This window comes from Citrus clementina, unplaced genomic scaffold (assembly GCF_000493195.1).
Source record: "Citrus clementina cultivar Clemenules unplaced genomic scaffold, Citrus_clementina_v1.0 scaffold_4, whole genome shotgun sequence".
NCBI classification, from domain to species: domain Eukaryota; kingdom Viridiplantae; phylum Streptophyta; class Magnoliopsida; order Sapindales; family Rutaceae; genus Citrus; species Citrus x clementina.
In genome coordinates this window covers 4,604,499-4,621,661 of record NW_006262274.1, presented here as the reverse complement: position 1 = coordinate 4,621,661, position 17,163 = coordinate 4,604,499, and the positions used below count along the sequence as shown (strand labels likewise).

General features: G+C 39.3%; 2 protein-coding genes across 2 annotated transcripts; one reads left to right on the top strand and one right to left on the bottom strand.

Moving 5' to 3' along the window:
• Positions 1–1,924: 1,924 nt before the first annotated feature.
• Positions 1,925–2,293, bottom strand: LOC112098993. The gene has a single exon (XM_024186085.1). The coding sequence runs from the start codon at positions 2,291–2,293 to the stop codon at positions 1,925–1,927; it is 369 nt and encodes a 122-aa protein (XP_024041853.1).
• A 12,965-nt stretch (positions 2,294–15,258) lies between these two features.
• Positions 15,259–16,878, top strand: LOC112098992. Its single transcript, XM_024186084.1, has 2 exons — positions 15,259–16,126; positions 16,232–16,878. Exons 1-2 carry the CDS (start codon positions 15,259–15,261, stop codon positions 16,876–16,878), a joined length of 1,515 nt encoding a protein of 504 aa, XP_024041852.1.
• The last annotated feature ends 285 nt before the right edge of the window (positions 16,879–17,163 follow it).

Below are 17,163 nucleotides of genomic sequence, written 5' to 3'. Positions count from 1 at the left end.
GATAAAATAGAGTTTTCCATTCATGAGTTGAGGTCGGAACTTCAGACTGGACACAGTTCCATTAATGAACTGAGGACATAACTTATGGCAGAACACAAAGAAGCACAACAATATAGAGCAGCGGTCATGGGGTTTATGGCTTCGTTTGGCGCGGGTGCTTCAAAGGGCGCGTATGGTGATTCTCCGTTTGGCCCCTCGCACACGGTGAACAAGTTTCATATGCTTTTGTTATGCTATTATGATTTCAAACCCGAAATTATGTTAATATGTTCATCTCCTCGAAACAACAGGCCCCAAATGGCTATGGTCCGAACGTTGATGCTGGCTATGGTACGCATACTGATGCTGGTAATGACGACGAGCACACCCCCATGTTCTTGTACAATCTATATGGGGACATAAGTGATGACAGTGTACAGATATTCACGGAGGTACCTCCTGGCGTTAGTAAGTTTGGGCGTCCGTACCGACCGTCGTATATATTTGGTAGTCCTTACTTCATTCCTCATTTCAAGAGAGTTAGGAATGTCAGGCCTCTACCCGCACTCAACATTACGGACTATGAAATTGATGAAAGATCGAGTATGGATATGAATCAGCTCAGGGGACTAGAAGACTCAAGGCTATGTGAGGAGTTTGATCAGTGGTTTGCCGGCAACATTTCCGTGGATCGGCCCGTCCAACAATCTCGAAATTTCTTTGAAATACTCATGGGCAATGCTTCGATGGGGTGGCTTGGTGATAAGGTAAGTGTGTTTAATGGTCAGTACATTACAATAAACAACAATATTTCCGCTGGCATGGATAATGATATAAATTTATTTAGTTTAATCCCTTCACAGCATATTCACACGTATTACCGCTTGATCAGCGAGAAGCAACGGCGGTTTCCAAATGCACTACCGCAGCTTGACGCATATAGATATATACTTTTGGGCATGTTTACGAACTCTATAATCATTAACTATAATTTCGATGTTTTAAATATCTCGAAATGTTATTAATTTTCTACTCATCGTGTAATAGGTGTTCCTAAAGCAATTATGGAACAATGGTAGTTGTGATGTTTATCCATTACAATATGGCAGCAACTTGAACAGCTATATGGATGGGCGGGAAGATCTCATGTCCTAACCATTTACTTACATCGATATGGTAAGAATTGTCACTCAATCTTATGGTAATTGTGTATAAAATATACTAATTTAGCAATTTATTTATGTAGATATTCATCCCTGTGAATTTGGGCGGCGATCATTGGGTACTAGCTCGAGCAGACCTTTGCGCGAGGAGGATGCGGATTTACGACTCGTTGGTTACCTTTCGCGAGGACAAAACATATTTGCGTAAATTCAAACCTCTTCAGGTCGTCTTCCCTCAATGGCTTCAAGATGTTGGATTCTACAACATTCGACCTGAGCTGCAGAGTGCCAACCCTTGGAAAGTAAGAATCGTTAAGGATGTGCCCCAACAAGAACCTGGAAGTGGTGATTGCGGTATATTTATGTTGATGTTTACAATGTATTTGATGTTCGGGCTAAAACTTGATTTTGATAGTAGCCACGGGCATTACTTCAGGAAGAAAATTGCTGTAGATATATTCACGGGCGATATTGCCTTGTAATTTATTGTATTGTATTTAGACTTGATGTATGGATGTAGATTGTTTTTCTAATAGACATAAACTTTTGATATATTCATATATTTAGCTATAAGTAATTATTGATCTACTTTAGTACTCATTATGCAAATGAACATAACATAATATATCTCATTACATATAATTGTAATATAAATTATAATAAGAGTTCAGAATCCATAATTAGTTACAATGACACAGTCAGTTTGGATTCGACACAATGGGATTTTTACATCTCTTGCGGTTATGACCTGGTTGGTTGCATCGACCGCATCTCACAGTTCTTCAGTTAACATCCTCATCGATAGAAGGAATTCTTAACTCTGGACGATGACCAGGTGATGGTGCTTCAATCGGTGGGTTAACTCTGATTTCTTGGATTTCTTCTGGAATGTCCCAATCTGTTATGTCCCCAACCGGCTCTGCTGGTTCTGCATATGCCATGACCAATGAATCTTTAGAGTAATAATCAGAGCAAAGACTTATGGAATCCACACGGACGATCAGATAAGCAGCAATTGCATGTGCACAAACAAGCTGATCGAGTTGGAATACTCTATAGGAGCAAGTTCTTTCACGAATGTCAACTATCCCTTCCTTCATACCACCACCCAAAACATGAAATCGATGTTGAGACATCGGCCGAACGGTCATTCTTTCGGCCAAAATTCTCCTTTCACAGACTATCTCATCTGCCTATGTCGTTAGACGAGTGCTCATCGATTCAGCCACAATTTTCCTATCATAAAACCATTGCTGTAATGTTTTTCTAAAGTGATCAACAAGATGAGTAACAGGAAATTTTCGCGGTTCCTTTATTAAAGAATTCACGCTTTCTGCAATGTTGGTGGTAAGTATGCTGTATCTCCTACCTTCAAATTCAGGCCTTGCCCAATTACACGTGCCCACATTATTCTCTAAATAATCAGTCGCGCCCGAGTGGAGCATCCACAACCATTCAAGTTGTCTTTTAAATTTTTCGCGTCCGTATGCCTTTGCTGTATTAATAAAGGCTGGCTCGAATTGATCCCAAATAGCTTTGGACATCCTGAATTTAGACTTAATGTTGCCTTTGACATGTTAAAAACAAACTCCATAACCAGCAGTGTGAAATGCTTTTAAAACGGCTCTCTTGATGGCAGTGCATCGATCAGGGATAAATACTAACTCTGGCCTATCGCCAATCACTCCGTGTAACTTCGTCATAAACCATTCCCAAGCATCATTGTTTTCTGAATCCATGACCCCAATAACTAACGGATACAGTTGATTATTACCATCCAGACATGTTGCTACAAACATGCTTCCACGATATAACCCCTTTAAATGAGTGCCATCTACAGCGATCACAGGGCTTATGTACTGGGTGAAGCCCTTGATGGAAGATCTAAGCGCAACAAAGTAGTATAAGAAATTATCATCTCCATCCCGCTGGAGGTGTGTCACTATGCCCTCATTCGCTTTGGTCAAAACATGAGAGTATTTGGGAAGTAAGTTGTATGACTCTGCAGGGTTCCCTCGTACTATTTCAAGACCGATTTCTTTAGCCCGATATGCTTGCTGATATGTTAACTGGACCTCGTATTCTTGCTGCATGTCTGCTCTAATGTCATTCGGCGTGTATATCCGTTTATCCTGAATAAATTTATCCGCAATAAGATAGCCAACAACCCGACTCCTAACTTGACGGAGGCCACTAGGCAAAACCTCATTAGAGCACGTATGATCATTGTCAACTCTTCTCACTACCCAAGGAAGATTATGCTCATCTGAACCTTTCATTGCGTGAAGACGCCAATTACATGATTCCGAAGAACAGTGAGCCTCAAAGCGTGTCGTTGTGGACCGTGCAATCTTGAAATCAAACTTTTCCCGCAAGGCCACTTTGCGCAATTCCAGTATTAACTCATTCTTCTCAGCGAACAACTTTCCCACACCAATGTCAGAAGAATTATAGCTTCTAACTAAGTCTGGAGCAACCAAGTTTGAAGGCAAAACTAGAGCAAGACTCACTAAGGGATTAACTGCTGTCCTCCTCCTCGAACGGGCCATTGGAGGAATAGGTCGGTTCTCTCTATTGTTAACAGGAATATCATACTGATGCTCATCCTCATCATTGATAAGAATATCGGAATGACCAGTGTCCTTATCATCAACTTCAGTATTGGAGTTCATGCCTTGCACACTATTGAATGGTTGCACACAAGCATTATCAGCTTCTGTGTTGTTGGTGTCATAACCAAGATCATCATAACTGCAGAACTCATTATTCTGAAATGGAGAGTAATATTGCCCTAACGATGTCCCTAATGGTAACACATTATCTTCAACATCCGCTAACGTAATGCCATTATTATCAATAGTGTCATTGTTTTCGTTAACTGGTGAGTAACGTTGCTGGAACGACATTTGTTGTGGTAACACATCTTCCTCAATATTGGGGACAGATTCGTTTGCTCTAAACGAAGTTTCACTTTCCACAAGTGGCTCAGGATTTTCGGCCGGAACTCGAGGATATGTGGTGACAAATATAGGGAATCATCCATAATTGACCACATCAGAGGCCATGTGCAGCACAACATTAACCATTTTATCATTAAATATATCCATAGGTAGTGAACATGCACGATACATTGTGTTACTAGATCTCAAAGTTATCTTCATCGTCAAACTATATTCATTAGGATTTATCTGTAAAACTTCATACACCCTTGCCATAAATTGCTCAAACGTACAATCTTTCTAAACTAAAAATGTTGTATTCTTCACATTCACGTACTCCGTACGGCCATCTGATAACGTCTCCCACCAACCGTCTTAACATAATTGAAGTACAACAGAATCCATTAAACTTAAAAATTAAAAAAAAAACAAAAGAGATAAGATTTCACGCTACAAAACCTAGTAAAAATGAATATGTAGTACATTTATGTGGATGAAATGAAGTATACAATTTTGGATTTACTTCGTCTCATCGTAAGCTTTGAAACGATGCATTATACACCTAAAACGGATACATGTAGCCCAAGTTATTACTTTCGGAAAATAACTCAAATTTAGTGAGACAGGCAGTGGGACAGGTGCCTGTCTCACATAAAACCAGTAGATTTATGTGAGACAGGCGCCTGTCCTACTTGCCTATCTCACATAAAACCAGTGGTAACAAGTGAGACAGGCGCCTGTCTCACATAAAACCAGTGGGTTTATATGCGCGACAGGCGCCTGTCCCACTTGCCTGTCTCACATATTTTGGTGAGACAGGCAAGTGCGACAAGTGCCTGTCTCACATAAATCTACTGGTTTTATGTGAGACAGGTGTCTGTCTCACTTGTTCTGGGCTTCTGTTTTGCTCGATTTTTCAGGGGTTTCAATGATTAATTTTCATTTCTCAACTCAAACTAATTACTTTAACAAGTCACATTGTTTTGTTAATGAAAAATAACAACATTTGCAATAAAAAACTCACTTCAATTTCGAACTCAAATGATAAAATCAATAGATTAAAAGTTTAGGTTATGGTAAGAGTATAAACTAACCTTAAGAAGCTCTCCAATTGATAATTATATCTTCAATTATGTAATGTTTGTTTGATGAAATTTGTTAATTTATTGAGAGTTATGGAGTTTGTTGAGTGATGAAGTTTGTTAAGTTGAAAAGAGAAAAGTGGTGGAAATGCTGGAATTGAAAAGGGAATAATGGCATGCCTTTGTAAATTTGATGAAAGTGATGAGGGTAATGTAGTCCAAAAATAGGGTGTTTGGCTAGTTATGATAGAAAAAACTTTGAGGGGTTAAAGTTGCAAAACACTTAATTATTTTGGCTATTTTTGTAAATTTCCCTTGCTTAAATGATCAAACAAATCCTTTTAATTTCATGAAGGGAAATTATTATTCGTATACTTTATAGATGATTTATTATAAAAAATACTACAACACTTTGAGGGTGTATCAATCGTCTACCTTAAATTGACAAAATGTATCTGCCGTCCACCAAACCGTTACTTGCCATTTAAATAGGATAACGCTAAAGAGGTAAACTGATCTTTTCATATGATACAAGTGATAATTTAAGGGTATACAAGTGATAATAAAAGAATTTAAGGGTATACAAATGATACTTTTCAAGGGTAAAATCATCAATTCGCTATAATTCTGTTAACTTTCAAACGGCAACTAACGGTTTAGTAGTCGGTAGATAGCTTTTGTCAATTTAGGGTGGATGATTGATACACCCTCAAACTGTTGTAGTATTTTTGATAACAGAGTATACCCATGGTTATTAGGATATACAAATGATAATATCCCTTTCATGAATGGTCATTAGACCCTTTCTCTGCTGTTATACCCATGGTTATAACAACCCAATAATTGACTTTAAATGAAATTTTAAAATAAATAAAAATAAGAATAATATAATATATAAAATAAGATAAAATTTGTATAATATTTTGAATACTAGAAAAGTTATTTTAACATTATTATTCTATCATATTCTTTTAATAATGATAATATCTATTTGATATATTAATAATATTAAAATAATTATACTTAAAATTCATAGTAATTTATAAAATTTATATTGTTTTATTTACAATATCTTTTTTTAATTATGTCTGAATTAGTATAAATCTTAAGTCAATTTTTTGATTAATAGATTTTAGTATTAATAAAATCTGTCAAGGTAAACTAATAATAAATTAATATTAAAAATAATTTTCATTATATCTGTAATTTTATTAATTGTACTTATTGTAATATTTTATTTGTATCATATGATATTTATTTATTATTTTTATCTTATTACTATATTTATATTTACTTGAATTGTTATAATCAAAAGATATAATAGTCATTTATTAAATTAAAAGGGTCAGTGTTTCCATGTAAAGAAACCTGGGGTGTAATTGGTATTTTCCTAGTGAAAATAAGGATAGGATTACTTTCTGCTGTTTGGAGAAACTAAGTCAAATATTTCTCATAATTTAAAATAGGTCCAAATTCTCATAAGATATAATAGTGGTAACTTTATTTATCATTTTATTATTCTACCCTAGTCTTTATGTTAGGTTAAATATTTTGATAATATAAATCACATAAAATGACTTATATACTCTCAAGGATTAAATTAATTTAATAATGAATTGTAAGTTATGGAGAGAGATGAGTTAATTTGTACACATACGTTTTTTTTCCTTTTTCTTTTTTATTTTTATAATCATTTATAGAATTAAAATATGATATTTTTATTAAAAAATTACAGATATTTCTCCATAATTCTATAGTTCATTATTAAATTATTTAATCATTAATTATGTATATATAATTTTACTTAAGTTTCACTTAATTTTCTAACCAACAAGAGGTAATCCTCATTTTTTTTTCCTTTTTCATGTATCCATTTTCTTAGTTGGTCTGGTGATCCTTTCTATTGATTATTTTTCACTTTTAATAAATTTCAAAATTTACACAAAACAACAACAACCAATTGTAAATAATAACGTACACATGTTATTTAAAGGAAGAAAGGAACGGAAAATTGAATAAAATTTCGGCACTTGGGCAGGTGACAACTACCACACACGTGCAAAGCCGGCTGTTGATCACGTGGTGGGTGGTTGTGGCCAAAAATCAAACTGGTCAGTAGTTATAAAACAACGAGATTTCTAATCGTCTTTTTTCATCCTTTTGGTTTCATCCTGTTGGTTTCAATTTTTGATAGGTCCCAATCAAAGTTAGCTAATCAACCACAGGAGTTTTCTACTTATGGCGAGAAAACAAAGACCAAGATAAATTGATTTAGTTGACTGAATGCTTTTTATTTTTGCTGGAGCCTTTATTTATAATACTAACATAACAAACTCAGCCTACAATCACGGCCGTAATCAAGCTGAAATAACACCCTTGCTACTTTTACGAAACACAAAACTAAACAACAACTACTAAGGATTTGATCTTATATGCTATTCCTGCATGATTGTTGAAGCTATCAAATCCCTTGATTCTTGCTCTAACAACTTTGGTGCATTATTCCTACGTGAATCCATGCATGCATGAACCATGCAAGGCTAAACTGAAAATCTTCGCGTCACGTATTTGGGATTTGGCTTATGCCCTCTGCTGGACTTGCGTAGCTCTAGTGACTGTGGCAGCTTCTTATCATTACCCTCTTCCTGAAAAGTGCCCTTGTCCTGAAGGGTCATATGAGGAAATTGTCGTTGCAAAAGCTCTGTATCTTCCCACGTTGCATCTTCGACTGGCAACCTCTTCCAGTGAACTAATTGTTGTTCCACCACTTTGCCACCTTTTCTCAATCAACGGGTATTAAGAATAGCAAGAGGTTCCAGGACTATCAGGCCTTCATTATCAACTGAGGGTAAGTCAATACTGCTACTGAAATCGCCGATAGCTTTCTTCAATAATAAAACATGAAATACTGGATGAATGCGAGAGCTTTTAGGCAGCTGAAGTTTATAAGCAACCGGACCAATTTTGCGTACAATCTTATAAGGCCCGAAATAAGTGCATGCTAATTTTTTTATGAGCCCTCTTGAACACCGAGGATTGTTTATAAGGTTGTAACTTTAAAAACACCAAATCACCATTATGAAATTCCACATCGCGACGCCTCTTGTCAGCCACTTGCTTTATTCGATTTGTTGCCATGGCCAAATTATGCTTCAACTGGCGTAGCAAGTCATCTCGAGTAAGCAATGCCTGGTCCACTTCATTTACAGGAGATGACCCAACATGATAGAAAGGTACAGTTGGGGGTGGTTTGCCGTAGAGAGCTTGGAATGGTGTCATGCCCGTAGAGACATGGAAGGTGGTGTTATACCAAAACGCAGCCCAAGGCAAGAATGCGTGCCACTTCTTCGGCCACTGATGCACAAAACACCTCAAATATTGTTCGAGGCAGCGATTAATTACCTTGGTTTGGCCGTCCGTCTGCAGATGGTAGGCAGAACTCATTTTTAATTTAGTGCCGAACAAATTAAAAAATTCCTGCCAGAATTTACTGATGAAAATTGGGTTGCGATCACTGATTATACTTTTAGGCATGCCATGTAACTTCACTATATGTTCAACGAATTTCTCAGCCACTGTCTTAGCAGAAAAAGGGTGGGTTAAGGAAATAAAGTGAGCGAACTTACTTAGTCGATCCACCACGACCAATATGGTATCCTTGCCTTGTGAAGATGGTAAGCCTTCGACAAAATCCAAGGAGATATCATCCCAAACTTGGCATGGTAAGGGTAGTGGCTGTAGAAGACCAGCTGGCTTGAGAGTGTCAAACTTCACCCGTTGACAGGCTTTGGATTTACTCACATATTCCCGTACTGCTTGAAACATTGCTGGCCAATAAAACTGCTGTGAAAGGCACTTGTAGGTTCGCAGGACTCCCGAATGACCACCAATTTTAGTGTCGTGAGCCTCATATAGAAGTGACTCGCGTAAAGTACGTGGAACCACCACTCTTTCCTTAAAGAATAATAGTCCATTACGAACCGTGTATGGCCCCGGAGTTTGGTTTTGAGCTACCGTTAATATCTTTTGCATATATTCATCACTACTAGTGGCCTCATTAATTTCGTCCCAAATAGCAATCTGTGGTACAAATAAGAGATAAAGAAGTGGACTGTCAGATCGTCAGGATAAGGCATCAGCGGCTTTATTCTCACGCCCTGGTCTGTAAACAATCTCATAATCATACCCTATCAATTTGCTCATCCATTTACGCTGCTCGGGTGTAGCCACTTGTTGTTCCAAAAAAAATTTAATGCTTTGTTGATCGATTTTGATAATGAACCGGTGCCCAAGCAAATAAGGTCTCCACCTTCGGACAGCCTCCACAATTGCTAACATCTCTTCATTGTAAATAGACCACCCCTTTTTTGAAGTGCCTAAAGCATGGCTCATGTAAGCGATCGACCTCCCTTGCTGCACTAGTACTGCCCTAATTCCTTCACTAGATGCGTCAGTTTCCACAATGAAAGTCTCATGAAAATTTGGCATGGCTAATATTGGGGTGCTACTCATAGCCTTTTTTAATTTCTCAAATGCTTCCTCCGCCTCACTGTTCCATACGAACTGCCCCTTTTTCAACAAGTTGGTGAGTAGATGTGTTATAATCCCATAACCTTGGACAAATTTTCTGTAATATCCCGTGAGCCCAACAAATCCTCTCAACTCTATTATATTTTGAGGCCGTGGCCACGAAATCATGGCTGCAATTTTGTTCCCGTTGACCTTGACGCCATGGCAAGTTATTATATGGCCCAAGTATTCTAACTCTTGCTGGCCGAAATTACACCTGCTTGCTTTGATAAAAAATCTCTATTTTTTTAAAATCTCCAGTGCTTGCTGAACATTATCTAGATGTGTGCTCCATGTAGGACTATAGATTAGTATATCATAAAAAAAAAACCAGAATGAATTTTCTAAGATATGGACGAAAGATAGAGTTCATGATTGCCTGAAAGGTGGATGGGGCATTACACAGCCCGAACGGCATCACCAGGTATTTATAGTGGCCATTGTGAGTCCGAAACACCGTTTTGTATATGTCGGCTGGATTTACACGTACTTGGTGGTACCCTGCTCATAAATCTAACTTGGTGAAGTAAGCAGTACCATGGAGCTCATCTAACATGTCTTCAACAGTCGGTATCGGAAAGCGGTCCTTGATTATAACTTGGTTAAGGGCACGGTAGTCAGTACAAAATCGCCAGCTGCCGTCTTTCTTCTTGACCAACAATACGGGCGAGGAAAAGGGACTGGTGCTTGGCCTTATCAATCCTGAGTTTAACATCTCCTGTACTTGCTTCTCAATCTCTGATTTTTGAAAATATGGATATCGATAAGGTCTCACGTTCACAGGCTCAGTTCCCTCTTTTAATGGAATGTTGTGGTCAATGTCCCGTGAGGGTGGTAGTTGCGTAGGCTCTTGGAATAAATCTGAATATTCAACCAATATTTGTTGCATGCAAATAGGAGTCTTGTCAAAAGAGTCTTCTAATGAAGTGTAAAAGCATATAGAGTAGACTTCTTGCCCCTATTTAATTTATTTTGCAACTTCTGTTACTGATGCTGACTGCATAGCATGGGGATTGGTTCCTTGCAAGCATTGCTTTTTATCCTCCCATTCAAATTCCATAGTCAAGTCTATCTAATTGCACACAACAGAGCCCAGTGTCTCGAGCCATTGGATCCCCAAGACCATATCCAATCCTGTTATTGGCAGGGAATACACGGTGAGAGAAAAAGGAATATTTTGGATTAATATTTGTACCTTTTCAAACATCCCTTGGCATGTTAATTTCACCCCATTAGCGACTTGTACAAAAAAAGATGTTGTTGGCTTGATCGGCAATTGCAACAAATTGGCTAAGCGTGAACTGATAAAATTGTGTGTGGACCCGCTGTCAATGAGGATGACAATTGCATATTGCCCAATTTTTGCCATAACGAGCATAGTTTGTGGTGCGGCCCATTCGAACAAAGCATATAAAGTAATTTTAGGGTTTACCATTTCTGTTGATTCCATGATTGGCTCCTCGGCAACGAATTCTTCATACAAACCCTTTTTCGGTGTTGTTTCGCATTCCAAGATTAGTAACTGTGCCTTGGTACACTTGTGGCCGGCGGTGAATTTGTTATTACAATTGAAGCACAATCCCTGGGCTCGCCTCCTCTGCATCTCTTCCCATGATAGCCTCTTATAAGGTGTTGTTGGTGTGGCTCGATTCGGAGCATATAGGGACCGAATAGGAATTGATGACCTGATTATTTTCTTCTGTCGTGCTATTTGATCATCCTTCATACGGGCTAGACTAATGACTTCCTTTAATGTGCGGGGTCTGAACATACGAATGTCTTCCGCAATCTCTGGTTTCAAGCCCCCCACAAATGTTCCCACCAATGCTTTTTGAGACCACCCATGAACTTGGTTCCCAAGCCTTTCGAACTCCTTCTGATATTCACGCAATGATCCCGTCTGTCTGACCCGAGACAAAGCTTCATCAAAATCCTCACACTCTGTCGGTCCAAAACGTGCCCATAGTTCCTCAACGAATATTTTCCATGTAACTGGTCGCTTTTCTTCTTCATAAGCCCTTCGCATCCATTGCCACCACTGATTTGCCTCTCCCTCCAAGTGATATGTAGCCAAGGTTACCTTGTGTTCATCCATAGTTTCCTGATATTCAAAGTACTGAGATACACTGCTGTACCATTCTGTTGGATCATCGCCGGCGAAACGGGGAAATTCTAGCTTGGTAATTCGTGTTGGAGGCATGTGCCGCCCTGCCTCTCTTTCCTCACGAGCAGGTTTTGTAGAGCTTGAATTTTCCGTTGAGTTACGACTGGTGGTGCCCTTGGTTGCATTGTTTGATTCCACGAGTTTGTTTATTGTCTCCTCAAGACGCTGCAACTTGTCATTGATTCCCACCACCATCTGTTCTATTCTGTCCTACAAGCTTCCAAGATCAGCTTCAATTTGTTCAATGCGTTCCTTGTTAGTCGTCATTGATAGCCTGTCTCTGATACCAAATGATAGGTCCCAATCAAAGTTAGCTAATCAACCACAAGAGTTTTCTACTTATGGCGAGAAAACAAAGACCAAGATAAATTGATTTAGTTGACTGAATACTTTTTATTTTTGCTGGAGCCTTTATTTATAATACTAACATAACAAACTCAGCCTACAATCACAGCTGTAATCAAGCTGAAATAACACCCTTGCTACTTTTACGAAACACAAAACTAGACAACAACTACTAAGGATTCGATCTTGTCTGCTATTCCTGCACGATTGTTGAAGCTATCAAATCCCTTGATTCTTGCTCTAACAACTTTGGTGCATTATTCCCACGTGAACCCATGCATGCATGAACCATGCAAGGCTAAACCGAAAATCTTCACGTCACTTACTTGGGATTTGGCTTATGCCCTCTGCTGGACTTGCGTAGCTCTAGTGACTGTGGCTGCTTCTCATCAGTTTCATACATTGTTACAATCAGTAGTCCCGAGAGAAAGGAAAAAGAAACCACCCCCCCCAAAAAAAAGGTGATGGGTTCAATAGCTGAGACTGTGTGCGTGAGTCGTGACCGGGGCTTGGGGGGTTTATCGGTTCATGCATGGCTCATCATATAATGAGATTGCTCGAGCAAATGAGACCAATATCTAATAGTTATAATTCATGCACTCTAAATGTTACAGTTTGTCATTTTTCTTCATTGTAGATCATCGAACACATTATTCATTCCGTCACACACCTTTCATTATCTTATACTGCTACTTACCCTTCTCTTCAAAAATTTGAAGAGTCTTCGAGTTCTCCATATGTGTGATATAACTCACTTTCCGTCCACATTCCACCCGAAATTTGCAACTTCAAAAACCTCGCGCACTTTTTTTGATACATTCTTGTGTTAACTTCATTTCATAATTAATACAAGTTTAAGTTCTGGTTTACTTTAGATTTTAGGCCCCTTCTCATTTGGGTTGCATTTATGGGTTCTTTGTAGTTATTCTGTTTTTCGTTCTGTACTGTAAATGCAATATCGACTATTCTGTTATGTTTATCCTTTTAGTTGATACAATTGAGTATTCTTAATTCAGCATGTATTAGATGTACATTGGTAGTGAGGCTTTAATTCTAGCTTAGGGCTATCTATGCTTCAGATAATGTAAATTGCGGGAGTAGAAACAACTGCAGTTACCATGGAATGGGTCATGCCACTCTCAACAACCTTCCATACCTTCGCCGTGTCATAAATGAGACAATGTGATTACATCCTCTGGCACCACTTCTGTTGCCACATTTATCTACTGAGAACTGCATAGTGATTGGATACCTGAGCATTGTATAGGGATTCCATAGTGTAGGAGTAGCCTAACAAGTTCAAACCTGAAAGATTCGAAGCAACTCGTAATGAAAAGGTTGCCCAGGTGCAGCCCTGACTATCTTTACAGTTTTTTTTTCTTTGGATTCACTCATACAATGCTTTGGGTAGGAAAAGGTTGGGCACAGGTGAACATGACTGTATGTTAGATGGGTTATCCAGAGACGCTGGTTGATTTCTTAACCAATGATCTAAGCTTCCGTTAATCACGTGTTCGTAAACAAGTAGCTTCTTCTCATTAACAGAGTAGTAACCAAGCAACTGCACAAGATTTTAGTGCTTTACATTGCCCAGGGTTTCCAATTGAGCAGTGAATTGTCTCGGTGACCCTGTATTTTATTCTTGCTTAACTTCTTGACTGCAATTATTTTCCATCGGTCAAAGTAGCTTTGTACACAGCTCCAAAGCCACCATCCCAATACTATTTGTCTTGTGGAAGTTGGAAGTTGTTGGAGATGGTGGGTTTGGAGCTGTATACAAAGCTATAATTAAGCAAGGATACTTGCTTGCTTAATAATTGAGGTTGGAAGTTTGAAGTTGTTGGGGAAAATAATTGCAGTCAAGAAGTTAAGCAAGGATAAAACACAAGATCACCGAGAATAATTACTTTCTGAAATGGAAACTGTTTGGGTTGGATTTTTCTAGTAGTGTCTCAAAATATAGTCGATCCTAATCTACTCATAACTTATTGTTGTTGAGCTGGCCTCATAAGTACAACTTGGAGCCTATGTTGGCGACCTGGTTTACAAGTACGACCTAAGATCTATGTGAATGACCTAGTTTAATAATACAACCTCAACGCTATATGAGCGACTAAGAAATTCATCTGTCTGATCTGAAAGTGAAGTAATCCGACCTTGAAATTCTCTTGTCCGACCTGAGAATTAGCTTGACATGAAAAATTACTAGTTAAGAGAACGTGGCCTAATTTATAGGGAAGTTGTGTGCCACGATCTATTTAAACCACCTTCAACTGACAACCACTTGCAACTGCTGAAGAAAGCGGGCTAAAGTTAAGGAGGTAACCGTACACGACGAAGAGTCTATTTAAACTGAAGAGCGCATCAGGTGAGGGGGTTAGCAAAAATCAACCAAAAATTCTATAAGTGACCTATCTAAGAGCCTTAACAGGGCTTACCAGATTTTTAGTTCTTTTATCAGAAAATTCCTTTCTTTTGAACCCATTCACAATTCTTCCCTCTCATTTTCATCTCTTTATACAAAATTTCTAACTTAAGCATCGGAGGGTCTGCGTCGGAACCCCACCGGCGTATCCTAACCGTGTTTTCTGGTTGACAGGTACAGAAAATTGTGGTCATATTGGCGTTTGAGCTTGGATTCGTACTGTAATTCCCCTAAATAAACAAATTCAGCTGTTGAGGTCATTTTTCGGCATCAACATCTTGGCGCCGTCTGTGGGGAACGGTGCGAAAAGCCATACGTTTGACAATTTAAAAGGAAGAGGCTATCAGATTACGAAATAGCGATGGATGACAACGACGGAGATAGGCAGACCTTGCGCCAATTGGCGGAAGAAATGAATGCCACAACAGATAAGAGATGAAGAGAAGGGATTGAGAGGCAAATGGCAAAATTTGAAGAGATGATCAGGGGGCTGGTTGATGCCCAAGTCAGAGGAACTCAAGTTCGAGCTAGTGATCCAGAGAGTAGTGGAGCGTGAGAGAGGGAAGAGCTTGGTGGTGAACAGCAGAGTGGAATGGGACTACCACAAGTTGGGGTACGACAAGAGAATAGAAGTGCAGGAGAACAAGTGAATGAGTTGAGAGGGAGAATCAATGACTTGAATCAAGAAAGGGAGAGAGAAGAGCTGAGAGACCCCCACCGGGCAAATGAGCTTGAGCAGCGAATGATGCAATTTCAAAAAACTTTAGAGGCATTAGAGGCAAAAACAGAGGGCAAGAAAGTGGTAGGAAGGTTGTTACTTGATGACGAGTCCCCATTGGTACGTGAAGTGATGGTGGTAACTTTGCCACCCAAGTATGTGGTTCCAGCCTTGGTGTATGAAGGCAAAACTGACCCGAATCATCACGTGGAGAAGTTTAATGAGATGACCGGGATCCAAGGCTTGAATGATTTTCAAAGGTGCCATGTTTTTCCTTTAACCATAGAAGGACAAGCACGAGAGTGGTACCGGAGATTAAATAAGGGAAGCATAGGAAATTTTAAGGAGTTATGTGCCCTTTTCGCTGTGCGTTGTAGGGGTTCATGCATACCAGAGCAAGATACGAGCAAATTGAAAAAATTGGTCCAAAGAGAATTTGAAAGTTTGAGGAGCTTTGTGACCAGGTATCATAAGGAGGTTACTGATCTAGGGGCCTTTGATCATCCAGATGCTCTGGAGGGATTAAAGAAGGGGTTGAGAATCAATCGATTGTGGAATAGCTTATATAGTAAGGGGATAACAACATATGCTGAGGCGTATGACCATGTAAAATTGGACATGAAAACTGAAGATGCAGAGGAAGAAAAGAGGAGAATGGAAATGCAGACAGGGGGTCCAATGAGAAAGGGAGACCTGAGAAGGAGAGGAGATAACTTTGGGTATGGCTCGAGGATGAACACGGGTGATAGGCGTCATTATGACAGAGGGTTGCTTAATTATAGACAACCAGAAAGGCCGGGTTGAAATTGGGAAGGAAATCGTGAAAGAAGAGAAATCTCATTAGTAGGAAGGGGCCGAGAGGGAGGAAATAATTATGGGAGGAACCAGCGGGAGAACCGAGTAAGAGATTACAATAGGTTGCCACCGCCTGTAGACCAGAGAGGACTGAGATCTGACAATGGGGTGAATTTATTAGAACAGAGTGGAAGATACACACCACTGAACACAAGCAGAGCAGAAATATATGCTGCAATAAAAGACAAAGGGTTACTAACACCGCCAAAGCAAATTGTAAGGGGTTTGGGAGGAAGTGCTCACCACAAATATTGCGAGTTTCACAAGGTGACCGGACATGGAACTGTAGATTGCATTGACTTGAAGGAACAGATTGAATGGCTAGTGCAAAATCAATATCTAAAGGAGTACGTGGATGACCAAGAAAGAGGTAGGAGAAGAGGAGACATCATAGATAATGTAGCGATGATGATTATGGGAGGGCCGACCTTAGCAGGAGACTCAAACCGCTCAAGGAGAAATTATAGCAGATATTCATTAAAAAGTTTTGAGGTAAATTTTAATGTTCCGGCACCAAAGAAGCAGCGGGTTCAAAGGGTGCCGATCATGTTCACAGACGAGGACGAGGAAGCAGTCGCACATCCACATGAGGATGCGCTTATAGTGAAGGTTGTCTTGGCAGGGCAGGAATTGAACTGAGCTTTTGTAGATGGGGGAAGCTCGGTCGACATTTTATTTAAGCAAACTCTGGACAATCTACAAATAGGAGACCTCGGGCTTGATCCGGTCAGAACATCACTAAAGGGGTTCGGTGGAGCTGAGCTGATTCCCCTTGGGTTGATTGACTTGCCACTGACAATAGGGTCCAGCCCACTACAAAAGACAGTGATGGTGACATGGTCGGTAGTTGATGAGCCAAGCCCTTATCAAGTTATTTTGGGCAGACCATTCAATAGGATAGCAGGAGCAGTGAGCTCAACCCAT